The sequence below is a fragment of the Balaenoptera physalus genome, assembly GCF_965194825.1.
Source record: "Balaenoptera physalus genome assembly, chromosome: 3".
NCBI lineage: Eukaryota > Metazoa > Chordata > Mammalia > Artiodactyla > Balaenopteridae > Balaenoptera > Balaenoptera physalus.
In genome coordinates, this window is record NC_138890.1 from 6,025,503 (window position 1) to 6,053,331 (window position 27,829).

The window sequence follows — 27,829 nt, forward strand, 5'->3', positions numbered from 1 at the left end:
GGGGCCTCAGAGGTAGGAGAAAGCCAGGTTCATGGACCTGAGGGGAGAGACAGAGGAGGCGGCTCTGTGACCGGGAGGAGAGGGAGGACATCAGCTACAGCAGCTCCTCACTCGGGGGCGATTCTGCTCCCCAGGGACATGGCAACATCTGGGAACATTTCTTGGTTTTCACAACTCCGAAGGTGCCCCTGGCATATCCACTGGGTGGAGGCCAGGGATGCTGCTCAGCCTGCAATGTACAGGACGGCCCTCCCACAAGAGTCATCTAGTTCCGAGCGCCAACAGTGCTCTAGCGGAGAAACCGTGAGCTAGAGGGAGTCCGGGCATCTCTTCAAGAGCGCAGAGGCTGGAGAGTGTTTGAATGCTGGCGGGTGGTCCTGGAAAGACCCACCAGGAAAGTGGGTACTTGCATAACTTGAGGTTCCTGGGATGCCGAGAAGGGAAGGGATGCAGCACAGAGGTGAGACAGCTGTTATTTTCACTGTGAAGTAGGAAGCGGTCATCATGTGAGAGGAAAGGGGGCCTCAGGGGAGAAAATGCGCTGAAGTGGCTGCTGTGGCACGGGGATGCCCGTGTTGTGAACTCGGTTGGGGGCTTGATCAGACGGGGTGCCTGTCTGCTGGGATGCGAGACTCTCTCTGGGGTGGGCCCCTGAGCCAGGCCAGGAGAAAGCTGTCAGACGAACATAACCGAGTCCGGGGTTTCACCAGAGCGGTGTAATAAAGGACAAAAGGGAGTGAGATGTGAGCCCACGGCCCAGGACCAGCCTCGAATTAGTTTTCACACACCGGTGGCAGGAGGAGAAAAGTGAATGCGGTAAGTTTTCCATAAAGTCACGTTCATTCAGTTTAAAGAACTGCTAGCAAGATGCAGAGCTGAAATGCCAACCCAGGCCCACCCACTCCACAACTCCCGGTGCATTACACTCAACTTTGCCCAGAGAGCAGAAAAGGACTATTTCTGTACTGAAATAATTTCCAAATTACGCTTTTGCTGCTTTCGCTGGTTCTCAAAACCAGTTCTCTCCGGACTGATCTGGCCAAATCTAGGTGTTCCTATTAACATAGCTCACATTCCTTTGAAAACCACAACAAGCCAAGAGACAAAGAAATCAGGAATATCAACAGGGCTGAAAATTCCCTTCCACCAGAACATAAAAGGAGAAAGGGAAGACTTAGTAGTAAGTAGCGCAGGAGAATTTCAAACCCCTCTGAACAAGGACTCTCTTATTCAGGATGGTCTCCTGGAACTGGAGAATGAGTGTGGCTTCTAGAACATTCCAACACTTCAATTTTGTGTATTATCTAAAGATCCTATTTCGAAGACATTTATTACATTGCAGACTCGCAGAACTGGAAGGGTCCTTAAAGGACTTTTGAGTTCAAAGTCCCGTTCTGATGAACCAACTCCCTGTACAGTAGTCAGCCAGCCTCTACAGGAGTCATCTCGGGTACAGGCATCTTCACGTAACTGGCAAAGGCTGAAAGTCGATGAAGCAGGATGATGGGTACATGGGGTTCAATAATATTACTCTACTTCAATGTAAATTGAAATACAATAAAATATTACATTTCTATAATAAATACAGCTTTTGACTTTGAAATTATTTTTCAGTGTAGGGAATCCTGGTCCCACAAGCCAGCGCGGCAGCCAGAGCCCTCCTGAGAGGACTGGCCATTCCTCAGCGGAGCTATGCAGAGAGGAGGAAGAAGAGGAGGGGGAGGGAAGAGGGGAAGAGAGAGAGGAGGAGGAGGGCTCCCTAAATCGTTCCTCCCTGGGGTGAAAAGAAAGGAAGAGGTGCCTCGGAGGACCTGGTCTCCCCGTGTTTTTCTCCAGAGCCCCTGAAACCACGCTCTCAGAACAGAAGCCTCTCTGTAGGGAGGGCCTCACCAGGCACCGGGCCTCGTGCAAACCCTTAGGCAGCTGGCAGCATCAGCATGTAGGAGCCACCATCCCCACTTCATGGATGGGGACACTGAGACGGGGTGGGAGGGTGGGGCTCTGAGCCAGCCTGCCCACCCCACAGCCCGCCCATGACCCGCTGCCCTGCTCCAGCCCCCCTGAGAGTGCAAGCTCCGTTTCAGATGTTAAGTTGAGAGCACAACAGCAGACAGTCAGGGTGGCCCAAACCTAACGAAGGACAGCCCACAGGGGGCTCAGTGTTCTGCTGCGGGCCTGACCTTGTATGTGAGCCTGGGAAGACAGGGTGGACCTGCCTGGGCCTGCCCCGGGCAGGGCGCTGGCCAGAGTCCCTTCTACACGTGGCACCACGCCCCTTCCAGCTCTCAGAGTGTCCCTGTTCTCCTGTCTCCTCATTTTCCCTCCCCTCCCACCGTCGTGTTTTGTATATACTCTCCATCTTATGATGGATTTTTCTCTTTGGGGAACCTACGTCCAATCTTACACCTGGGTGGGGGCAAAACAGAGTTGAGATAAAAATGAAACTTCACAGCTATCATTTCAAGGCTGTGGCTCTTCCTGGCTGAGGAGCACTGCAGGGTCACAGGCAAAGAAGACAGTGCTTAGCAGGATGGCCACACGTACCCCCTTTACAAAAACGGCTCTTGTTTCTTTACCTGCTACTTTATCCCGAATAAGTTTTGCAGATTCAACTTCACCGATACTGCTGAACAAACTTCGTAACTCATCCTGGGTCATGTTCTGAGGGAGGTAGTTGACAATCAAATTTGTTCTCCCAATATCATCCCTGCAGTCTTCAGCCATGTGGTCTTCATAACCATTAGACATTGTATTTTTTTTTAAATCTGCAGGGAGAAAAAAAAAGGGAAGTAAATTCCAAATGTTCATAATGCAGGATATTAAGGCAACGCTCGTGACTGTGTTGCATTTAGACATTTTTCTTTTCAACCCTAGAAGTTCAACTTATGTCCACACAAAAACCTGCATGTGGATGTTTATAGCAGCTTTATTCATAACTGCCCCCAAACTGGAAGCAGCCAAGATGCCCTTCAGTAGGTGAATGGAGAAACACACGCCAGTTGTCTGGTACATGCACACAATGGAGTGTTATTCAGTGCCAAAAAGAAAGGAGCCAGGAAGCCACAAAGGCATGGGGGAACCTTACATGCACACTGCTGAGTGAAAGAAGAGCTTGAAAGGCTACACACTAGAGGGTCTCAGTTATACAGCATTGTGGAAAAGGCAAAACTAGAGAGACAGCAAAAAGATCAGTAGTTGCCAGGAGTTGCGGGGAGGGAGGGTGAATAGGCAGAGCACAGGGGGTTTTACAGGGCAGTGACACTATTCTGTATGAGGGTGTAATGATGGATAGATGTCATTATACATTTGTCCAACCCCACAGAACATATAACATGAAGAGTGAACTCTAAGGCAAACCCTGGGCTTTAGCTAGTATGTAATAACAATGGCTCATCACTTACAACAAAATACCACAGGAAGGCAAGATTTAATAATAGGGGAAACTTTGTGTTGGAGGAGGGGTTTATGGAAACTCACTCTGGACTTTCTTTGCAATCTTTCTGTAAACCTAAAACTGCTCTAAAAATAATGTCTACTGAAACAAAAACAAAACAAGCCCAAGTCCAACCATTTCCACTTACCAAGAGGGCTTTAAAGAAACAAACCTACAAACAATTCCAGCACCACAATTCAAGCCCCTGGGAAAAGTGGGTTGTCTTGAGAACGTTCCAAAGATCTCTGATTGCTTTCTCTCATCTCCATGTGCACTACTGATGCAGCTGTACACGGAGGAGCCTGCGAGGTGCACCTGAACACCCAACCCAGACACCCTGTCTGTACTCCAGCAGGCAGGCGATGGTCCTCTGCGCCCCTTTATTCCCAAGACAGAGCAACTGAGCCAAGAAAGAGGTTACGATTTCTCTTCCTGTTAGAGGAGCTTGGTCTCCAAAGCTGGCAGGCTCTGGAATACCTTTAGCCGCCTGCACAAATCTTTACTTTCAGTGACAAATACCAGAGCACAGTGATGGCTTTGGACTAGAGTCGGCTCAAGACCACTCTTCTGGAAGCGCCACTCACTCTAGGTTTTGCTCACAGGCACTGCTTTGCGCCTGCCTCGTCCAAAATGTCCTGTGTCTCTGCCTCTAAAGAAACAGGCACCCCGTGGGGCTGAAATGTCATCACTGAGAAAAAGGCCCCGCTGCCCATCAGTCGGGGTAGGTTACAGGGGAGCAGCCCACTCCTTTCTCCAGATTCCTACTGCCCAGTTCTAATTTTATGCTTCAAAACCCAGTGCCCAGGGCTTCCCGGGTGGTGCAGTGGTTAAGAATCCACCTGTCAATGCAGGTGACACAGGTTCAAGCCCTGGTCCGGGAAGATCCCACATGCCGCGGAGCAATGAAGCCCAGTGCACCACAACTACTGAGCCTGCGCTCTAGAGCCCGTGAGCCACAACTACTGAAGCCCGCACGCCTAGAACCCATGCTCCGCAACAAGAGAAGCCACCGCAATGAGAAGCCCGCGCACCACAAGGAAGAGCAGCCCCCGCTCGCAGCAACTAGAGAAAGCCCACGCGCAGCAACGAAGACCCAGAGCAACCAAAAAAAAAACACAAACACAAACACAACAAAAAACCAAAAAAACAACAACCCAGTGCCCAGTGTCAAGAGCATTTAGCCTCCTCTAAAAATAGCCTTGCCAGCGGTTATATAGAAACCTGAACACATCTCCTGCACAGGATTTCCCACCTGCCCCGAATCAAGAAGCAGAGAGGAATCAGGTCTGGTTCCCTGTTTCCCGGTGGAGACATTCAGGTCTTCTCTACCTTTCCACCCTCTCACTTGCTTCAGACCATACACAACATGCAAAATTAGTCCAGTCTCCCAGTATTTCTTTTATTTATTTGAAAATGTTCTATGCTTCCTGCTCTTTATAAAATATTTCAGCATCAAGAGCCATAAAAGAAAAGATTGAAAACTTAAGACTTCATAAGGTTAAAAACTTCTGGACGGCAAATGCATCACACACAGACAAGCAGCAGACTGGGAGAAAATGCCTGCTCCCTATCATCTTATGTAGAGCTGCGCTTCTCACACTGGGTGATTCTGCCCACCTCCCCGCCCCCCAGCCCCTGGGACAGGGGCAGTGTCTGGAGACACTGCTGGCTATCAGGACTGGGGGTGGTGCTGTGCCGCTGGCATCTAGTGGGTAGAGGCCAGAGATGCTGTTAAATACTCCATAAGGCACAGGACAGGACAGCCCCAACCAAGAATTATCTAATCCAAAGTGTCAGTACTGCTGAGGTTGAGAAAAGTTGATTTGGGGCATCTGCAAATTAAAAAGAAAAAACCCACATATCACTAGCAGAGAAGTGGACAAAATACATGAGCTGCAACTAATAGATGCTGGCAATTCATAGAGCTAATAAGCCATGAAAAGAAGCTCAAGTTCACAAACAATGAGGAAAATGCAAAATAAAAAGAGATGCTACTTTGTGTCAGTCAGATGGAATACAATCCAGGATGGATAGAACCCAGTGTAAGTAAGGGTAAGGGGGAAGAAACACCCTTATGCACCATCGATATGAGTGTGACATGGTACAACCTTTTGGAAGGATAACATGGCAGGTGCTATCAAAATGTTTAATGTGAATGCTACCCTCTGACTCAGAGCTGTAGGAAACTGCTCTACAGAAATAATCATACATATGCAGGAAAATATGTGCGAGGAAAACACCGACCCCGTGGCTGGTAAAGTGCTGGACACAATCTAAGTATGTCATTAATGGGAGATGGTTAAATAAATAACAATTTTCAGTAGAAAGCAAGGAATTAACGGGTTTAATCAGGAAAAACTCCACAAATCTATTAAACCTTCTGTGGCCATGAGGCTTTAAGATAGATCATTAGCTCAAAAACAAACAAACAAACAAACAAAAACATTTGTTGAAGCCTGAACCAAAGTACAAGGGTTAACTCTGAAGAATTCTAATGCACGCTGAAATTTGCTCAAAATGTGACACACACATTTTTCTTCCTCCTTCCTCTTTTTTTCCTTTATCCGCCTCTCTCTTCACTCTTGTTCTGAGTTAGGCATCCACTCTTCTGCCTTTTCCCTCACCCTGCTTTCATGGAAGATAAACTGGGCAGTAATTACCCCATTCTCATTATCCAGAGTGGGGTGTCCTCTATGCCTGGTAAAAAGTTAGCTTCCTAAAACAGTGGTTGGCAAACCATGGCCTGCAGGCCAAATTTGTTCAGTCCACCTCCTATTTTCATAAATAAAGTTTTATTGGCACACAGCTACTCGCATTTGTTTATGAATTGTCTATGGCAGCTTTTGCACTCCAGTGACAGAGCTGAGTAGTTGTGACAGAGACCATATGGTTCACAAAGCTGAAAATATTTACCATCTGGCTCTTTACAGAAAAAGTGTGCCGACCTTTGTTCTAAAATATAAAAAATAGAAAAATTTCTTGGAGAAAATCTTTGCGACACCAGGTGAGGCAAAGAGTTCTTAGATACCATACCAGAAGCCAAATTCATTTAAAAGAAATTGATAAACTGGATATCATCAAAATTTAAAACTTTTGCTCTTGCAAATGACACTGCTAGGAAAATTATAATCCACAGACTGGAAGAAAATATTCAAATCACATATCTGAAAAAGGACTTGTATCCAAAACATATTTTTTTAAAAAACCTTTGAAACTTAACAATAAGAAAACAAACAACACAATTTTAAAATGGCAAAAGATGTGAACAGATACTGAGCCAAAGAAGATATATGGATGGCAAATAAACACATGAAAAGTTGCTCAACATTACCAGTTATTAGGAAAACACAAATTAAAACCACATCAAGGGAATTCCCTGGCGCTCCAGTGGTTAGGACTCCACACTTTCATTGCCGAGGGACGGGTTCAATCTCTGGTCATCGAACTAAGATTCTGCAAGCCGTGCGGTGCTGCCAACAAACAAACAAACGAACCACATCGAAATACCACTACCCATTTAGGAGGCCTGAAACCAAACAAAACAAGCAAGCAAGCAAACAAAGATGACAAAACAGACAATATCAACTTCTGGTGAGGATGTGGAGAAACTAGAACTTTCATGTACTGCTGGTGGAAATGTAAAAACATTACAGCCACTGTGGGAAACAGACTGGCACTTTCTTATGCCTAAACATACTCTTACCATATGACCCAGCAACCTTTTCCTAGTCCTCACGTACGAGAAATAAAGAGTTTTGTTCATATAAAAACCTATGCAGGGCTTCCCTGGTGGCGCAGTGGTTGAGAATCTGCCTGCCAATGCAGGGGACACGGGTTCGAGCCCTGGTCCGGGAAGATCCCACATGCCACAGAGCAACTAAGCCCGTGAGCCACAGCTACTGAGCCTGCGCGTCTGGAGCCTGTGCTCCGCAACAAGAGTGGCCGCGATAGTGAGAGGCCCGCGCATCGCGATGAAGAGTGGCCCCCACTTGCCGCAACTAGAGAAAGCCCTCGCACAGAAACGAAGACCCAACACTGCCAAAAAATAAATTAATTAATTAATTAAAAAAAAAAAAAAAAACCTATGCAATACCGTTTATAGCAGCCTTATGCATTTTTTAACTCGGTTTTTATTTATTTATTCTTTTTCATAGTCTTTTCCATTATGGTTTATTACAGGATATTGAATATAGTTCCCTGTGCTATACAGTAGGACCTTGTTTATCCATTCTCTATATAATAGTTTGCATCTGCTAGTTCCAAACTCCCCCTCCATCCCTCCCCTCTCGCTTGGCAACCACAAGTCTGTTCTCTATGTCTGTACGTCTGTTTCTGTTTTGTAGATAGGTTCATTTGTGCCATCTTTTATCATTTTTAAAAATTTATTTATTTATTTTTGGCTGCACTGGGTCTTCATTGCTGTGCGCAGGCTTTCTCTAGTTGCAGCGAGCAGGGGCTACTCTTCATCGCGGTGCGCGGTCTGCTCATTGTGGTGGCTTCTCTTGTTGCGGAGCACGGGCTCTAGGCTTCAGTAGTTGTGGCACGTGGGCTTCGTAGTTGTGGCTCGTGGGCTCTACAGTGCAGGCTCAGTAGTTGTGGCGCACAGGCTTAGTTGCTCAGCCACATGTGGGATCTTTCTGGACCAGGGCTCAAACCCGTGTCCTCTGCATTGGCAGGAGGATTCTTAATCACTGTGCCACCAGGGAAGTCCCTGTGCCATATTTCGGATTCCACATATAAGTGATATCATATGATATTTGTCTTGCTCTTTCTGACTTACTTCATTTAGTATGATAATCTCTAGGTCCATCCATGTAGCTGCAAAGGCATTATTTCATTCTTTTTTATGACTGAGTAATATTCCATTGTGTATATGTACACATCTTCTTTATCCATTCATCTGTCAATGGACGTTTAGGTTGTTTCCATGGCTTGTCTATTGTAAATAGTGCTGCTATGAACATAGGGGTGCATGTATCTTTTTGAATTAGAGTTTTGTCTGGATATATGCCCAGGAGTGGGATTGCTGGATCATATGGTAACTCTGTTTTTAGGTTTTCTGAGGAACCTCCATACTGTTCTCCAAAATGGCTGTACCCATTTACACTCCCACCAACAGTGTAGGAGGGTTCCTTTTTCACCACACCCTCTCCAGCATTTATTACGTGTAGAGTTTTTAAAATATATATATATTTTAAATTAAATTAATTAATTAATTAATTTATGGCTGAATTGGGTCTTTGTTGCTGCGCGCGGGCTTTCTCTAGTTGTGGCAAGCGGGGGCTACTCTTCGTTGCAGTGCGCGGGCTTCTCACTGAGGTGGCTTCTCTTGTTGCGGAGCAGCACAGGCTCTAGGCACGCAGGCTTAGCAGTTGTGGCGCATGGGCTTAGTTGCTCCGCGGCATGTGGGATCTTCCTGGATCAGGGCTCAAACCCATGCTCCCTGCATTGGCAGGTGGATCCTTAACCACGGCACCACCAGGGAAGTCCCATGTGTAGAGTTTTTGATGATGGCCATTCTGAGTAGTGTGAGGTGGTACCTCATTGTAGTTTTGATTTGCATTTCTCTAATAATTAGCAATGTTGAGCACCTTTTCATATGCCTATTGCCCATCTGTATGTCTTCTTTGGAGAAATGTCTACTTAGGTCTTCTGCCCATTTTTCGATTGAGTTGTTTTTTTGTTATTGAGTTGTATGAGCTGTTTGTATATTTTGGAAAGTAAGCCCTCGTCGGTAGCATTATTTGCAAACATTCTCTCCCAATCTGTAGGTTGTCTTTTTCATTTTGTTTATGGTTTCCTTTGCTGTGCAAAAGCTTATAAGTTTGACTAGGTCCCACTTGTTTGTTTTTGCTTTTATTTCTATTGCCTTGGGAGAATGACCTAAGAAAACACTGGTACAATTTATGTCAGAGAATGTTTTGCCTATGTTCTCTTCTAGGAGTTTTATGGTGCCATGTCTAATATTTAAGTCTTTATTTATTTTTGTGTATGGTGTGAGGCAGTGTCTTAACTTCTTTGATTTACATGCAGAGCAGCTTTCTTCATAATCACCAAAAACTGGAACAACCCAAATGTCCCTCAAACCTTCAGTGGATAAACTATAGCACACCATACAATGGAATACTACTCAGCAATACAAAGGTACTATATTCACGCAATTTGTATGAATCTCAAATACATTTTGCTCAATGAAAGAAACCAGACTCAAGGCTACTGCATGATTCCATTCTGGAAAAGGCAAAACCACAGGGATAGATCAGTGGTTGCCGGGCGCAGGGAGCAGGGGAAGGGTTGACTACACAGGGGGAGCATGAGGAAATACTTTTGTTTCCCGGGTAATAAAATTTTCCACTATCACGATCATGGTGGTGGTCACATGACTCTACTCATTTATCAAAACTCAACTCTACACCAAAAACTGAATTAAAAAATAAATTTTAGAAGATTTAAAAAGTGAAGCTTCTGCACGACCGCCCTGCTCCTCGGCATGCTGACTCCTCATGACTGACGGGCCCAGTCGAGGCTGAGCAGCCCCCTGCGGGCCCCATTCTTGGTCAACTGGCAACAATGAAGAACCCAAACACCAAGAGCACAGTTTCTCGGTGCTTCAGTGCCACCCTGCCATCCAGGCCCCTTTCCAAATCTGCATATCTGATCCAGGGCCAAACCAGCTCTGTTCCCACAAGTACCAACTACAACCTGGCCTTGGCACCTGCCTGACAATCAATGACTCCCAGTCACGGCCACCTCTGGCCACCTCTCGTTCAGCGTGTCTCTCCGCGGGGCAGTCCTGTGGACTCCTCCAGGTCACCGCACTCAGCCCCATCAAGCTAGCCCCTCCCCCGGCTCTCCCTGTCAGTGGGGTCACTGCCTGCTGAGGCCCAGAGGTTACATGACTCTGCTCAGGGGCAGTCATCACACTATTAATCAGTGGCAGGGCCAGGCCTTGACCTGTGGCTACAGAGCAGTCTTTCAAGGATGAAACACCAGGCCCTTAGCGATGGCCCCTGCTTGACCCCTTCTCCCCTCACTTGAGCTCCCCCAGCACGCCGCAGACCTTCATCTTCCTGTGCCTTTGTTACGGCTGCTCCCTTGGCAGGGACTGCCCTCCGTCTCCACCACCTCCTCACTTGTCTTTAAAGAGTCTCCCAGGACGCTTGGTTGCTCTAGTTCTCAGTGCTCGCATACCACTGGCGTGAACCTTTATTACTGCATGAATCACTCCAACTCGTAATTAGTTGCTTTTCACCCACAGCGTTGGCGAAAGCCTCGAGGCCCAAGGCTTCATCACTGTCGCCAAGGGTCCCCAGGTAAACCCAAGGTACCTGGCAAAATGTAGGTGCACCATGCAGGCACACACAGGAGACGGGGACGGACACAGGGTCTCAGACTCACCTGGGAATCATGTGTATTTGGTGCATTCTTTTACATTAAAGAAGGGTGGCTGGAAATTGTACTGACAGTCTATTAATACACTTAGTATATTACTTTTTTAGAATCATCCCATCCCATCCCAACCCACAGAATCAAAGTCAATTGCAGGGAGCAAAAGGGAAACTTAGTTTAGCAAAGCAATTCCTGCTGATTTGGAAATGTTTCTGGTAACAGATATACCATGCAGAAGTCCTGTTAGGATGATCTCTGAGGGTTTTCAGCCCTACTGCACTATTTTAAAGAATCCTGGTTGTCTGTGTGACTTCAGAGATGTTGTTCACATCAGTAGTATACCTACTATGTATGTAAGGAACAGATACAACATATATGTGCGTGTACGTGTGTGTGTATATATATAAATATAAATGACACAAAAACATGTGTAGATGGTACATATGTAAAAGAGCAAGACCGGATTCCATCAGGCACCCATGAGAATCTGTCTCATTTTATAGTCACAGAGCAGGCTTTCTAAACTACTTGGGCCCGAACAAAACTAGAACAGTCAAATATAACCTCAGGCTCAACCCTGACACTTCACACATCATACAACAGGGCTTGGACTCAATTATTTCTGCAGTCCTTTCCAGATGTATAGTCCTGAGTTCTTCAAGGTGAAAGTCTTAGGAATGCAAGGTCACCCAAGAAACGCTGTGGTGCCAGAAAAAAACTGAAGGTACCACCTGACCCAATTATAACTGCTATGCAAGGTGAGGGCTCATTCAGGTCGACTTGGTCCACGTTTCCTTACCTGTCCCTTCCCACTGCCCACAGAGGGGAAAGCTGCCCAGTGGGGGCAGCTCATCTAAGTCACAGCAACTCCACGCCTGCCAGCCTGAGAAGCCCAGGGGAGGGGCAGAGCAGGTGCCCATCAGGTGCAGCCCGGTGTCTGGCCCAGTCAAAGTGCCCCATGGGTCCCAAGGGGACCTGATCAGACCCAGAGCCCTGTTAGGAGTCCTGGCTTCTTTCTGTCTGGTCAAGGGCCCTCCAGGGCTCTCACAGGGAACTGCAAAGCAACATGGCACAGCGGGAAAAACCCACGGGCTTTGACAGACCTGAGTTCCAACACTAACCCTACTGCTAATCAGCCAAACCATTGTGGGGACGTCACTTCCTTTCCCTGAGCTTCCGTTTCCTTGCCTGCAAACTGGGGTGTTACCCACTGCTCTGCAGCTCTCAGCACGCTTCCCGACACTTGGTGAGCGCCCACCTCACCACTCACCTCAGGTTTACTAAGGAACACTTTGACCCTTTCCCCTTGGGACCCTGGAACCGATCCACACCTTTGAGGCCATTTCTAATGGGCCTGGGTTCCACGGAAGCCACATGCGGTTCTACCAGCCTGGGCCCACGAGCGCAGCGCCCCACGGAACGTGGAAGATCTCGTTGGTAGTCCTGCTCAATCACTCATCAGTCGCACACATAACCTTGGACGAATCAGCGGGCCTCCTTATCTGTTCACCAAAGATATGAACCTTATTCAAGTCTTGTCCCCCTACTCTTACTTTATCAACAAAATGAAGGTGAGCGTGTGTCTCCCTGCCCTCCCCACCCTCAGCTGCAAACACCCTCATCTCCTCTCCGCCGGTCCTCGCCCCCCTCTTCAAACCTCCTCCTCCCCCGAATTACTTCATTTGGTGGCACACGCACACACTTGTCCCCCAGGCCACCTCTGTCCATCCCCCAAACCTAAGCACCAAGTTCTGCCAGTTTTACATCTGAGATGTCTCACTCTCCGCCCATCTCAGTGCCATCATCCTTGTTCAGGTCCCTGTCACCTCTTGCCTAGACTGACTCCTAACTGGTCTCCCCGCCACACGATTATTTCAAACCGCGAGTCATTTGGTCTTCTCCCTCCAGATCACTCCTGTTCCTTCTGTCTCCCCATTTCTGTTCGTGGTGACTGGGTTGCTCTGGACTGTTCCCTCTCCTGTAAATCTTTCCTCTGGCATGAATGTCTGTCTGACGGGTAGCTGGATCCAGTCACTTCTGAGCTCCTTTCTAACTCTTCCTTCGCCCAGCACACACGGAGTGCGACCACGTGCCAGCACGAGCAAGGCAGTGTGCGTATAAGATAAAGAAGCAGTCCCAGTCCCGACCCTCAAATTCAGGCCAGTACGAGACCATCTCAGTACCGCAAAAGCCTTTGACTGGTCTGTCCATCCTTACCTCTCACTCAGAAAAGCGATCTTCTGAGCTCACCTCTTGACTGTGCCCAGAAACCCTCTACCACCTGACCGTGGCATACTTTTCTAGATTTATCTCCAAGTCCACCTTCTTGACCCTTTGCCTGCCCAAACTGGTCCCCTCAGGCTTCCGGACCTGTTTGCACTCGCCTCGTTTCTTACTCACTCGGGCTGCTGGCCGCACCTGGAAACTGTTGCCTACACCTCTCTGGTCACAGTGACCAGTTTGGACACCGGCTCTTTCATCAAGAACAAAACCCAAGCAACGGACAATCATTTCTTTCAGTAGTCTCGATGCTGTCACCACCCGTGGCTTCCTCCTTTCATTACTTTAATCTCACACATCTATGTCTTTTCTCCCCAATTCAGGGTGTAAATTCCTCGAGGAGGCAATTTCTTCCACTTCTCCCCATTCCCCGCAACAACAAGCAAGCGGTAAGGTTACGTGTGCTCAGTCTATAGAACTGTGCTCACTGACTTGGCCAGTACACGCAAGGCCCCGGGTCAAGTGAGGATGGACAGCGATCATATAAGCGAGTCCCGTCAACACATATGGACACGGACAGCACCTTCTGCCACCTTCCCACTTCCTGTCTGTATATCCACGTACGCGCACCCTCCTCGAGTGATGTGCTGTTTTGTCCACGTCTACATTCTAAACTGCTCCTTCTCCTGCCTTCTCTGTTTCTCTTAGTGACCGTGTCCGTCTGCCAGGCACTCAGGCAGGGACCCAGAATCATCCACCCATGTTTTCTCTAGCTCACGTCCCACAGCTAAACACCCACTGAGCCCTGTGTCCTTTACCCCCTAACCGTGTCTCAAACCCACCCCCTCTCTCTCCCGACCACTACAGCCCTGGGCCATGTTAGCGACTTTTCTGCTTTATGGGAAAGTAATCACCTCCTCAGTGGTTTGCTGGCCTTCAGCAATAGCCCCCTCCAGCGTGCAAAACTGACCCCTTCACTTTGTGGACTGAAACTGCCCAACAGACACCCTTGGCCTGGCCTACAGGCCAACAGCCAAGCCGTCTGCACACCAGCTGTGCGAGTCCTCTTGCCGCCCCTGACTTCACCTTTCTTACCTCTGAGACACCAGACCCCATGTGGTTCCCTGAACCAACCTAGATGTTCCCGCCTCCGTGCCTTTGCGGGTGCTGTCCCTGTCTCCTGCCAAGCCCTTCCCCACAGTCTTGGCCTGGCTAACTCCTCCCCTCACGCTTCACCTCCTCTGGGAAGCATTCTGTGATCTCCTTTGCCCACCAAGACTAGGTTAACAGTTTCTGTGCTTCCATCAGCCAGCGCATAACAATCACCACACTCAACAGAGTGGGCTAAAACGATCTATGCACACATCGCAATCACCAGCGCCTCCCCAGAGCCTAGCACAGGACCTGGGACACAGTAGCTGAGCGGAGAGAGTTGGTTAAAGGCGGGAAGCAAGCCTAACTTCCCTTCCCTAGGCTGGTTTCCTCTGGTCTTCCCCTGACCCAAAATCTCAGGTCGGCCTCGCTGCTTCACTACTGCCACCTAGGGGTGAAAGGAGGTAACTGCACTTCTTTCACCATTCAGCATTTAATTTGATTCCATTGAATGAGATGGGGACACAGGCGAGGTAACAGTTGACTCCAGCGTGGGTAGAGAAAGAGTGGCAGTCAGGGGAGGCTTCAAATGGTGAGTGAGCTCTGACCTGGGCCACACAGCATGAGAAAGAGATCTCTAGGTGGAGGAAAACGGCATTCCAGGCAGTGGGGGCAACAGGCAGAGGGTGTCAGAGTTTACGGCCTATATGCAGGTGAACTCAGAGAGGGGAGCGTTAGAAAGTGCAAGACCTGGGATCCCAAACTTTAGCTTTTAAGCCACCTAAAAAGGTTAAAAAATTAATTTTTTTCCACCCAAAGACTCTTAATTGGGAGTAACATAATCAGATCTGCATTTAAAAAAGACAGCTCTTGCTGGAGTGTGGAAAGATGATAGAGATGGGAGGCGGGAGTGAGAGAGGCAAAAGCAAGGCATTAGGAAGATGGTATTTTCATAATTCTCCTCTCATTTTCCACTTGCTGCCCCATGACCTCAGATTGAACACATCCAACCTGAAACTCCGCCTCCTCAAAACCAAGTGCTTCCACATAAACGTGATTTATTTCCACATTTTGAGATGTTCTTATATCTTGGCTTCTTCATGGGCCTTGAAGTCGCATAATTTTATAACAGATCCCAGCACAGAGGTCTGCACACTGAAAGTGCTCAATGACAATTGAATGGAATGTCTCTCGGGGTCCCCCAGGCCCTGGGATTATAAGAACAGTAAAGCCCAGTAGTTAACAGTAAGGACTCTGAGTCAGAGGGCCTGAGTTCAAATCCTGCCATCAGCCACTTTCCTGTGTGAGAGTGGTCTCATTAAGTGACCCATCGAAACCTCAGTTTCTTTGTCCCTAAAATGGAAATTACAACACACAGCACCTACCTCAAGGGCTGGAGATAAACATCTGTGAGTAGAAAGCACACAGTAAATCCCCACTAAATATTACTGTCGACTACTTATAACATTATAAATTCAGTGTCTACCAAGCACAGGTCACGCACAATGCAAGGGGCTTCCCACACCCTTAAATCTGCACGGCAATATTCTCATCCATCCCATTTTACAGGTAAGAAAACTAAGGCTCCCACAATTGAGTTTGTTCAACGTCTCGGGAGCACTGGATTCCAAGGCATCAGAGATGGGGCTAGGGGACCTTTTAGTGGAAGATCATTTAGTCCAGTGGTGGTTCTCACACGTGTGAGTGTGTATGTGTGTGATACTTTGGGCAATGTCTGCAGATATTTTTGATCTTCACAACTGGGGGATGAGGACGCTGCTGGCGTCTAGCGGGTAGAGGCCAGGGATGATACCCAACATCCTACAATACACAGGACAGCTCCCCCCACCCCAAACCAAGAATGATCAGACCCAAAATGTCAGTAGTGCCAAGGCGGAGAAACCCTTCTCTAGTGAATCCTCCTCCCCATCGTCCCACTTCTGGAGCATTGGCTATCCGGATCCCCCATGAATACTTGCAGTAAGGGGGAGTGTGTCACACACACACACACACACTTTGCAAATCCAAACGTCCCACGCCCCAAAATTGTTTGTTAGAGATGGCGTTCAAAAAATGTATTTTTTTTCTAGGACTCTCATACATACTGAAGGGTTTGCACACTTCTAGGAGGACCTCAGATCGGCCGCGGTCCTCTGACAACGACCACAAAAGAATGTGTAGGATTTCCCGGGGGAGCGAGCCCGTGGGCCGTGACCTCTGCGCGCGGAAGACGCCCACCCCACTCCCTCGCCTCTGGCTTCGCTCTCCCGCCCCCGGATACCCGGCCTGCAAGGCTACTCGGGCCCGGCCTCAGAACCCGGCCGCCAGGCGCGTGCCCACGCCGTGCCCCCCTATCCCGGCCCTCACGGCGGCCGAGGAATCCGGCCCGGGGCCTGTCGCCGGCGCCCACACCGGCCGGCCCCAGCCCGCTCGCCCAGGCCCGCGCGCGTCCCCTCCCGGCCCGGCGCGGCCTGGGCCTCGACCGGTGCAGGCCCGCGAGCGCCCGCGGCCCGGCCAGGCGAGCTCAGGCCTGCCGCGGCCTACTCCGTCGGGCGCCGCCAAAGGCCCCCGCCTCACCTGGAAGCGGGCGGGCGGGCCCGGGTCTGCTCCGGGGCGGGCGGGCGGCGGCGACGCGGCGCTAACGGCTCCGCTCGGCCTCGGTAGCGGTGGCGGCAGCGGCGGCGACGGCGACGGCAGCGGCGGCTCCTCCTCAGCGCGCACGACCCGCTCCGGCCCACGGCCCGGACACGCCCCCCCGGCGCGCGCGCCCATTGGCCGGCGTCCGCCACGGCGCGCTCCTCATTGGCCCGCGTTGCTGTCGCGGCGACCCGGGGCGCGCGGCGGGGGCGGGACTTCCGTCTGGCGCCGCCTGCGAAGGGCTCGGCTGCAGGCAGAGACGCGGGTGGCCATCGATGGCCGCGGAGGGGGCAGGCTGGGGCCTGGCCCACGGAGGCCGATGGAAGGCGGTGGCCGAAGAGCCATGCCCCTTGTCGAGGGCATGCTGTGGGTCTCGCGCCTGTCTGTCTCGCCGCCGCCGCGGCCGCCGTCACCACCCTGCGAGGTAGGAATGGTAAGCGCGCCAGGGCTGTGGGGACAGGACCCGGGTTCGAATCCCGGCCCCGACGTTTCTGCACTACGTGTCGTTGGGCATGGGCTGACGTCACCTCGCCAGGCCTCAGTTTCCTTATCAGGTGTAGTGAGGAGGTGGGGCCTGGGACGTGATCAGTATTCCATCAGTGTTGATTATTAGAGCTAGCGGGTTTCCAGAGGCTCTGCCTAACATCCATTCATTAAAATTTAATTGAGCGCCTACTGTGTGCTAGTCACTGTATGGACAGTGGACAAAAATACCTGCCTCTATTTGGCTGACATTCTAGACTGGCGCTGTCATGACAAATGTAAGCGAACCACAAATGTTACCCACGTGCATAATTTAAAATTTCTCGTAGCCATACTAAAAGAAAAAAAAAAAAAAAGAGAGAGAGAGAGAAACAGGTGATGTTAATTTTAATCATGTGTTTTATTTAACCCAATTTATGTCCAAAATGTTATTTCAGCGTGTAACCAATATAAAAAGGTATGAGATCTTTTTACATTCTCTTTTCTTTTCATGCCTTTGAAATCTGGTATGTCTTTTACACTCACAGCCCATCTGAAGTTAGACTGGCTACGTTTCAAGGGCTCAGCAGCCACAACTGATAGCGGCTACCGCATCGGACCATGCAGAGCTAGATGGGGAGGCAGGAGAGAAATCAAGTGGATTCCACACCAAGTGGTGAAAAGTGGTAAGACTGAAAAGTAAATTGGACATAGGGCAAGGGTGGGGGGCATGGAGGTTGCACTTTGAAAGAGGGCTGTCAGGAAGGTTGAGAAGATAGGATTTGCAGAAGGACCCCAAGGAGTCAAGAACACTGAACCAGTAATTATGCCATTTATTGTTTTGTGCAGTGTTTGTCCAGTAGAACTCTCTGAGATGATGGGCATGTTTTTTTGTTTTTTTTGTTTGTTTTTTGTTTTGTTTTGTTTTATCAGCACTGCCTAATTTAATAGCCACTAGCTCCATGTGGCTTTTGGGCCCTTGACGTGTGGCTGGTGGCACTGAAGAACTGAGTTTTTAATGTACTTAACTTTTACTTAATTTAAATTTGGTCACCTAGAGCTCGTGGCTCCCAGAGTGGATGGCATAGATTTAGTAGAATGTCGATGAGTCCAGTGCTCTGAGTTGAGCTTGTACTGTGTGCTAAATGCTTTATGTGGGTTCTATGGAGTCCTTACAATAGCTCTGTGAGAGGGCAGCTATAGTCACTGTCACCATGATGAATAATGTAGTCTTTCATTCATTCATCTGTGCTTTATCCTTGCTATCATTAATAGACTTTATTTCTTAGAAGAATTTCAGATTTGCAGAAATATTGCATAGAAGATACAGGGTTGCCATTTTCCCCATACCCAGTTTCCCCTATTTGTAACATCTTTCATTAGTATGATACATTTGTTACACTTAATGAACCAATATCGATACATTATTGTCAACCACAGTTCATGTTTGTTTAGATTTCCTTTGTTTTTACCTAATGTCCTTTTTCTCTTCCAGAATCTCATCTAGGATACCACATTACATTTAGTTGTCTTCTCTCTCTAAAAAGAGATATAATTGACATACAACATTGCATTAGTTTTATGTATACAACATAATGATTTGATACATGTATATATTGCAAAATGATCACAATAAGTTTGGTTAATGATTAACCTCCATCACCACACATAGTTACAATTTTTTTTCCCTTGTGATGAGAACTTTTTAAGATCTATTCTTGGGACTTCCCTGGAGGTCCAGTGGTTAAGAATCCGGGCTTCCACTGCAGGGGGCATGGGTTTGATCCCTGGTCGGGGAACTAAAACCCCACATACCGCATGGTGCAGCCAAAAAAAAAAAAAAAAATCCCTTTTTTTTTAAAAAAAATATTTATTTTTCTGGCTGCACTGGGTCTGAGTTGCGGCACGTGGGATCTTCGTTGCAGCTTGCAGCATGCGGGATCTAGTTCCCTGACCAGGGATTGAACCCGGACCGCCTGCATTGGGAGTGTGGAGTCTTAACTGCTGGACCACCAGGGAAGTCCCAAAATCTGTTCTCTTAGTTGTCCTGTCTCTTTAAGCTCCTCTTGGCTTTGGCAGGTTCTCCAACTTTCCTTGTTTTTGATGGTCTTGATGGTTCTGAGAAGGGCTGGTCAAATATTTGGTAGGATGTCCCTATATTGGCATTTGTCTGGTATTTTTCTCATGGTAATACTGGGATGATGGGTTTGGGGGAGGAAGACCAAAGAGGTAAAGTACCATCCTTCTTACATCATATCAAGGATACATACTATCAACTTTATTTATGCATGTTGATATTGGCTTTCATCACCTGGCAGAGTTAGTATTTGTCAGGTTTCTCCACTATAAAGTCACTTTTCCCCTCTTTCCTTTGGAAGGTAGTCACTACGTGCAGCCCACACGGAGAGTGGAGATGTCTGTTCCCCTCCTCAAGGGTGGATATCTACTTAAGTTATATGGAATTCTTCTGCATGAAAGACTTAGCTCTTCTTCCCCCCATTTATTAGTTTAATCAATCTTTTTTTTTTTTCTTTTGCCGCGCTGCGCAGCTTGTGGGATCCTAGTTCCCCAACCAGGGAACGAATTCCAGCCCTTGGCAGTAAAAGCACTGAGTGCCGAGTCCTAACCACCGGACTTCCAAGGAAGTCCCCAGGTTATCCTTGTTTCCTCTCTAAGCACATGCTCTGAGGGTCCGTGAGATCAGGAGACAGAAAGATGACTCAGCTTGGGTTCCTGCTCTTGAGCACATCACTGCTGCAAGGGAGAAGAGGACATGTAGACACATAAACCCAGTTAGTGTGACGAGGGCCAGGTATAGAGCACCACCTCTCATGAGGGCAGCGTCTGGGCCAGAGGACAGCAGGAGCAAGGGCCTACCAGCCAGAGGATGTGGGAAGTGGGGCTTCCAGATAGAGGGACCAGCCAGAGCAGAGGCACAGCTTTTGTTCCCGAGCGTGGTTCGGGAGCAGGGAGCGGTGGGACACGCCAAGTGCAGGTTATGAGGAAGGAGGACGGTGAGATGGGACTGGAGAGGTGTCTGTCTCCAGCTGCAAAGGGCCCTAGAGAGTCAGGCATGGAAGGTGGGATTTTATCCATCAGACCAGGAGCCGGCAGACTACAGCCCGATTCCACCCACGCCTTTTTTTTTGTACAGCCTGTGAGCTACAAACGATTTTTACATTTTTTTTAATTATTATTTTTTTAATAAATTTGTTTATTTTATTTATTTATTTTTGGCCGCGTTGGGTCTTTGTTGCCGCACCCAGGCTTTCTCTAGATGCGGAGAGCAGGGGCTACTCTTTGTTGTGGTGGGCGTGTTTCTCATTGCGGTGGCTTCTCTTGTTGCAGAGCACGGGCTCTAGGCGTGCGGGCTTCAGTAGTTGTGGCATGAGGGCTCAGTAGTTGTGGCTCGCAGGCTCTAGACCACAGGCTCAGTAGTTGTGGTGCAGGGGCTTAGTTGCTCTGCGGCATATGGGATCTTCCCTGACCAGGGATCAAACCCGTGTCCCCTGCATTGGCAGGCAGATTCTTAACCACTGTGCCACCCGGGAAGTCCCTACATTTTTAAATGGCTGGAAAAAACCAAAAGAAGAATAGCATTTTGTGACATGGGAAAATTACATGAAGTGCAGTTTCAGCATCCATCAAGTTTGATGGTAACACGGCTGCACCTGTCGTCCACGTGTTGCTGGTGGCTGCTTTCGGGCCACAGGAGCAGAGGTGGACTTGCTCAGGCAGGGCCCGCTTTCTGGCCACGTAAACGATGCAGTGACACAGGGCCCTGCACTTCTACTGTCACTGTTCTGAAATTCTTAATCTATGAATGAGGAGCCCCATGTCTCTATCTTGCACCAGGCTCTATAAATTGTGTAGCCAATCTTGGCAACAGAGATCAGATGGCCCACAAAGCCTAAAATATTTACCCTGGGGCCCTTTTCAGAAAAAGTAGGTTGGTCTTGCTGTGGTGGGCAGAATAACCGCCCCACAAGTGGTCCATGTCCTGGTCTCCTGGACCTGTGAAGATGTTCCCTGACCTGGCAAGAGGGACTTTGCACATGGGATTAAGGATCTGGAGATGGGCAGGTGACCCTGGATTACCTGTATGAGACCAGTGTCCTCACAAGGGTCCTTATCAGAGGGAGGCAGGAGGGGCAGAGGAGGAGACGCAACAGTACTATAAGCAGTGATGCCATTGACGTCTTTGAAGATGGAGGAAGTGGCCATGAGCCAAGGAATGCAGACAGCCTCTAGAGGCCAGGAAAGGCAGGGAAACAGATTCTCTCCTAGCACCTCCAGAAGGACCGCAGACCCGCCAGTACCTTGATTTTAGCCTGGTAAGACTTAACTTTGGACTTCTGACCTCCAGGACTGTAAGATAATAAATGTGTCTTGTTTTAAGCCACCAAGGTTGTTGTCATTTACTGTAGCAGCCACAGGACCCTGATATTCCTGCCCTAGGCAGTGGGCACCTAAAAGAATTTGTCTTTCAGCCAAAGAGAATTTTAAATGAGACACTTAACATGATTCTTTGCTTATTTGTTAGAAGGAAGGGACCCAGAGGCAAGCGGGGTGTGCACTCTTCAAAAGAGGAAGGCTGTCAAGAAAACCCCTCGGGAGAGCTGTCAAAGCAGGCATGGGGCGGGATATGGAGAGGAGGAGGATTCCAGATGTCTTAGAGGTGGGATCTCTGGGACTTAGTGACAGTCACGTGTGGAGGTGGTGGTGGCCCGAGTCATCAGGCACAGCAATGGGGAAGCCATGACATCTGGACCACTTACAGGGCTCCAAATGTGTGTGGGGAGGTATCTTGGGGACATAAGAAATGGGTTTAGGGAACTTCCTGGCGGTCCAGTGGTTAGGACTCAGCGCTTCTACTGCAGGGGGCACAGTTTCAATCCCTGGTGGGGGAGCTGAGATCCCGCAGGCTGCACAGCACGGCCAAAAACAATAGGTTTAAATGTCAGGGGTGCCGTTCACTGGTCAGCCCCCAAACAGAGCCGAGGCATTGAAGCAGAGCACCCATCCTGAGGACAGAAGCCGGGCAGCCTGGTCGAGCCCAAAGAACCTTCCGGCACTTGAGCTCTTTGGGGCCCGACTTCAACCTGATTCCATCGCAAGTGCTGAATAGGTGAGTTATTTAGAAAACCAGAAAGCTGTATTGACTTTTCCCTGGACGGTTGAGTTTATTTTTGGGTGGGCAACCCTTTGGAGCTCACGGGCCTGATTACTTCAGTGTTGGAAGAGTGGGTAGCCACGGGCGCTGGCTCCTTCCGGGTGTGGGTCCCCCGTGCTTCCTACTTGTACACATTTCTCATCCGAAGAGCCTGGCCCTGGAGCGGGCACAGAAACACAGGGCTTTCGTCCAGGAACTGCTGTGCTGATAACGTCCCCGAGCCTCCGTGTGCTTATTGGTAAAAAACAGGGGGCACCAGGGACACACGTAGAGCAGGCCCCAAGCAGAGCAGATGATGCCTAGGACAACCGTTGTGGCGCAGGCCCATAAAGGAAATTCTGTGCTTAGTGCCCGGGAGAGCAGGAAGGGCTCCCCAACTCATCTGAGAAGCGAGGTCCCCAAATGCCCCAGCATGAGATCACATGGGTCACTGGCCTGAGTGAGCGTGGCAAGTGTTGGTTTCCAGAATTACCTTTCTGGATCTGACCCATGCCCCTTCCACTCGGGTGACCTTCCGGCAAGAACAGCAGTGGCATTTTATCTCCCACTGGGTCAAAGGTTAGAACCGGCCCAACAGCTTTGATTCTGAGGGTCACTGTGTTATTGACGATGATCACTTTCACTTCCACCATTACGTCACCCTCCTCATTTCTGCCAGTGACCAGGTAGTAACCGCTGTGTCACTTTTTTTTTTTTTTCCCATTTTTAACATTTCTGGGTTTTTAAAAAAAATCCAACTGTTCTTTTTCATGCCATACAGGTTCTCCTTCTTGCTCTGTCTCTAAATGTTTTACATGTCTCTGCTGGGCTTTTTGCAGTGCTTCTTAAAAAAAAAAAAAAAAAAATTAAGCAGAAATTCAGTGGTTTCTAGTATATTCACAATATCTCATCCCAGCACATTTTCATCACTCCAAGAAGGAACCCCATGCCCATTAGCAGCCCTTCCCCTAGCCCCTGGCAACCATTAATCTACTTTCTGACTCCATGGATTTTCCTGTTCTGATCACTTCACGTAAATGGAATCATACAATATGTGGCCTATTGTGCCTGGCTTCTTTCCCTGAGCATCATGTCTTCAAAGTTCGTCTGTGCTGTAGTGTGATTTAGTACCTCATTCATTTTTAGGACTGTGTAGTATTCCACTGTGTGGATGGACCACATTTTGTTGATCCATTCATCCATCAATGGACGTTTTCTGGGCTGTTTCCACCTTTTGGCTTTAGTGAATCATGCTGCTGTGAACGTTTCTGGACAAGTGTTTGTATGAACATATGTTTTCATTTCTCTTGGGTGGATACCTAGGAGTGGAGTGGCTGGATGACAAAATAACTTTAACTTTTTGAGGAACTGCCAGGCTGTTTTCCCAAAGCTTTTCTTTGTAAATGAGATGGAGGCTGTGTGCCTCTCAGTCGTTGGCTCAACTGGCTGTGACCATTCTCCAGCCCTGTTCCTCGTCCAGCCTCCCATGGGAAGCAGGCCAGGGGCCCGTGGATTTGCCAGGGTGCCTCCCACCTGTCCTGATATGATGGGGCAAGTGCAACCAGGGGTGGGTGTTCCCATTACGGGCCTCTGCCCCACCCTGGCAACTCCCACATTCCATGTAGCAGGAAACCCTCAAACCACCCAGCTCCCCAGACGAAAGGTCCAAAAGCACAGCCGGTGGCATGTCTCGGAGTGCTCCACGCGTGCTAACCTCTGATCGTGCATAGTTACAAGCAAGTTGCGCCAAAGGAAAAGCCAGGTGTGTTATCAGCTATTAAAAGCTCACGCAAATTGATAAGAACCCAAGGAGCAAAGATCAGAAACAGACATTTCACGGGGGGGAGAGAGAGTCAACAAACCTCAGAGTGGCCCTCGGGTGCGGGCTGGTTAAGAAGATCATTCCAGGGCTGCCGGGACCCCCGGACACTGGCTTTCCTCAGGGTGGTGGCCGTGATAACCAGAAAATTCCAAAACCTTTGGAAGATACTTACCCAGCATCTTACGGGGGTCATAGTCTCATAGTCTCACCCTTTGGTTAAACCACTGAAAAGTGTCCTGAGCCCCCAGTGGAAGGGCTATTCTTACAGCCTTTAATGAGTAGGGATTGAACCCAGGCCACGGCAGTGAAAGCCCAGATTCCTAACCACTAGGCTACCGGGGAACTCCTTTCAATGAGTAAAAGGTTGGCGGTGATCTAGACGCCCAGAGATGCAGCTGGCTTGGGGAATTGCGCATCCTCTAGAAATGATGGGCAGGAGCCCCGCGACCACGTGGAGTAAGAGTGCCTCTCAGGCGTGGGCTGAGCACTGTGGGGGCGCAGTTTAATCCTCACCATAAGCCTGTGAGTTGGGTACTGTTGGGTGGGCAGGGGGAAGGACTGAGCAGGACGCAGATAACTTGGGGGTGGGCGTGGGAGCTGGGGAGAGGGGAGGGGCCAGGGGGATGGTTTTCATGGACCACTCTGGGGAAGGAGAACCCAGCTGGGGTGGAGGGTCTTGGGTTCGTGGTAGTGTCTGTGGGGTGTTATTTCCACTCCTCCATCCAGCCAGGGTCCAGCGGCTTAAGATGCTCGAGGGTGGAGGGAAGTGGGCATCCTCAGTGGTGCAGTTAAAGTGATGGCTTCAGGTTAACACGGGAGGAGGAGGAAACCGAGGCCACGGAGAGAGGGTCCATCTTCATCTTCGTTCCCCCACACACATCCCTAGGCACCCAATGGGCTGCCACCTTCCTCAGGTGCATCCTGGGTGTGTGAGGTCACTAGGGCTGCCAAAAGAAAGCACAGGCTGGGGGCCTAAGCAACAGAAACACATTTCCTCACAGTTCTGGAGGCGAGAAGTCCAGGGTCAAGGTTGGTTTCATTCTGAAGCCTCTCTCCTTGGCTTGCAGACGGCCGTCTTCTCCCCGTGTCCTCACGTGGTCTTCCCTCTGTGCGTCTGTCTGTGTCCTAATTTCCCCATTTTATAAGGACACCAGTCATATTGGATTAGGGCCCACCCTGTCCTCATTTTTAACTCCAAGACCTCTTTAAAGACCCTAAATGCAAAGACAGTCATATTCTGACGTCCTGGGGGCTAAAGCTTCAACATATGAATTCGGGGGAGGGGGACACCATCCAGCTCGTAACACTGGGGGAGCGTGTAATTCTGCCGCAGCCCACTGGGCGTGGGCGGGGGAGCTCAGGTGGCCCTCGGCACACACAGGCCCCGCCCAGTCTTCCATAGGTCAGGGGGATTCTGGGGTTTGGGTACCGCATTCTCTGGTGGATGGAGCAGCCCTGGGGCTCCAGTGGGTGGGCGGAGAGCCATACCTCAGGGGCTCTGACACAGCCAGGGGCCACATGGAAATGCCCAGAGGCTGGCCACAGCAGGGGCAGGAGCCAGTGGTGGTGGGAGAGGTGGGCCGTCACCCCAGACCAGCCCTCCCCTCCAGGAGCAGGGGTTTTCCTGGGCTCACCCCAGGGAAGTCCCACTGAATACATGCTCGCCTCCCCCTTTTCCCAGGACCACTGCGCAGTTGCGCAGGGGCTTTCTCTAGCCGGGGCTTTCTCTACTCAGATCACCGCAGCCCTCCTTCCTCCCACCCCGCCCCTTCTTCCCACCCCCTCGTCCCTTCCCCCAGAAATGCAGTCACTCTGCTCCCACGCCACCTTGGGAGATGGGGCGCCGTCACAGGGTTTGGCTCTCGGTTCAGAGGTCAGCAGAGTGAGAGCCCTGCCCTCCCCAGCCTCTGCGGGCTCTTTGAGGGAACTGCTGGCCTTATCACCCCCAGCGGCCAGCACGGAGCCTGGCACCCAGTAGGTGTCAAAGGTCTGCTGACCTAATGAACCAGAAGCCAACTTGCTCTCAAGGGCCAACGGCAGTAAGACACCAGCCCGGTTTCACCATGTCGCGGCAGAGCCCACCCCGCTCTGTCCCCCCCACCCCATCAGGGCTCCCCTCCTTAGCGGGTGAGATGGGCACCCACTCCCGCCCAGACCCAAGCAAGACCCGTCGGACTCAAGGGGCCTGTATTTGAGGGACGTCACCGACCTGAGCCCTGTAGGGTGGCGGCAACAAGGAGCTGGAGGGGGGAACCCCCGCCCCAACTCACCCCTCCTCCTGTCACGAGCCCTGTCACCTGCTGTCTAGTGTCCCTTGGGTGAACTAGATTGTTCCCTGTCCAATGACGGATGCAGTGTCCTTAGCACACCGTCTGACTCCCTTCCCTTCCGGGTGCTGCAGAGACCCAGAGGTCAGAGTAGGTCAGGCCTGGGGTGGGGATGCGGAGCGGGGGGCAGGGAGAAAGCACTACTCCTCAGCTCTGTCTCCCTCCCAGGGCCTCACATTCCAGAGGTAGGAGCCTTCAGCCCACACACAGGCTTCCGTTCTGGGGCGGGCCAAGGGTCAGGAGGAAGTAGAAACAGCTTTTCCCCAGAAAGGTGGGGTAGGGGTAGACAGGCCACAGGTTGCTGAGCAGAAACCCTCCATGCGGAGAGAAGGGGAGAAGCCCCTCTGGGTTCTGAGAGACAGGGCCAGAAAGTGGCCGCAGTAGGGCTTCCCGCTGATGTTAGGGCCAGAGGATTCTTCCTGGTGGAGACAGAACCCCGTGCATTGCAGGATGTGTAGCAGCGTCTCTGGCCCCCCACCTCCCCACCCCAACTGTGACAACCAAATATCTCTCCAGACTTGGGCAGCTGTCCCCTCGACCAGGTTCCTGTGCTGATGTTAGGGCCCTCAGGTCACATCCAGGTCAGGTATTCAGGGAGCCTCCCGTTTTATGTGCCCTGTTCCCTCTACCTGGAACTCTCTGCCCCCATCCCCCTCCCTACCTGCCATCTTCCAGAACTGAGTCTACACATCACTTGCCCCCAGGAGTGTTCCCCGCCCCCCTTAGGAGGTTGAACCCCATGGGTGCTGTGGTAGGCCAAATAATGCCCTTCCCGCAAGATGTCTGCGTCCTGACCCCCAGAACCTGGGAATATGTGACCTTACACAGCAAAAGGGACTTTGCAGGTGTGATTAAGTTAATCACGCCTGGAGATGGGAGATGATCCTGGATTATCCAGCGGCCCCAGCGTCAATCATGGTGGTCCTTATGACAGGGAGGCAGGAGGGTCTGGGTCTGAGAAGGAGATGTGATAACAGAAGCAGAGGTCAGAGAGAGATTTGAAGATGCTATACTGCTGGCTCTGAAGATGGAGGAAGCGGCCAGGAGCCAAGGCTTGCAGGCGGCTGCTGGAAACTGGAAAAGGCAAGGAAGCCCATTCTCCCCTAGAGCCTCCAGAAGGAACCAGCCCTGCCGACACCTTGATTTTAGGACTTCGGCCCTCCGTGACTGTAAGAGAATACCAGGAGTCAGGGCTTGGGTGGACCAGACCTTCTCAGGCTTAGAACACTGAGATGGAGAAACAGACAAAATGATCACTTTTTCTGCCCAAATTAAAAAAAAAAAAAAAAGTTATG

General features: G+C 50.0%; 1 protein-coding gene and 1 long non-coding RNA gene across 4 annotated transcripts in view; one reads left to right on the forward strand and one right to left on the reverse strand.

The window, feature by feature from the left end:
• Positions 1–16,894, reverse strand: part of ELAVL1 (ELAV like RNA binding protein 1) — a 37,201-nt gene extending 20,307 nt beyond the window's left edge. The window contains exons 1-2 of one of the 2 annotated variants that reach the window (XM_082456282.1): positions 16,712–16,887; positions 2,577–2,765 (exon numbers count right to left, since the gene is read on the reverse strand). In XM_082456282.1, the coding sequence (XP_082312408.1) occupies positions 2,577–2,748 (172 nt within the window). In that variant the 5' untranslated portion in view covers positions 2,749–2,765; positions 16,712–16,887. Of the gene's footprint in view, positions 1–2,576; positions 2,766–16,711 lie in introns of both variants that reach the window. The other variant, XM_082456283.1, reaches the window with a different exon arrangement.
• Positions 16,895–17,007: 113 nt separating this feature from the next.
• On the forward strand, positions 17,008–26,204 carry LOC309658101. 2 transcript variants are annotated; one of them, XR_014262035.1, is made up of 3 exons: positions 17,008–17,204; positions 17,782–17,919; positions 19,783–26,204. It is a non-coding gene; the product is annotated as an uncharacterized lncRNA (long non-coding RNA). The 2 variants fall into 2 exon arrangements; XR_014262036.1 differs by having other exon boundaries at positions 17,008–17,195.
• Positions 26,205–27,829: the final 1,625 nt, after the last annotated feature.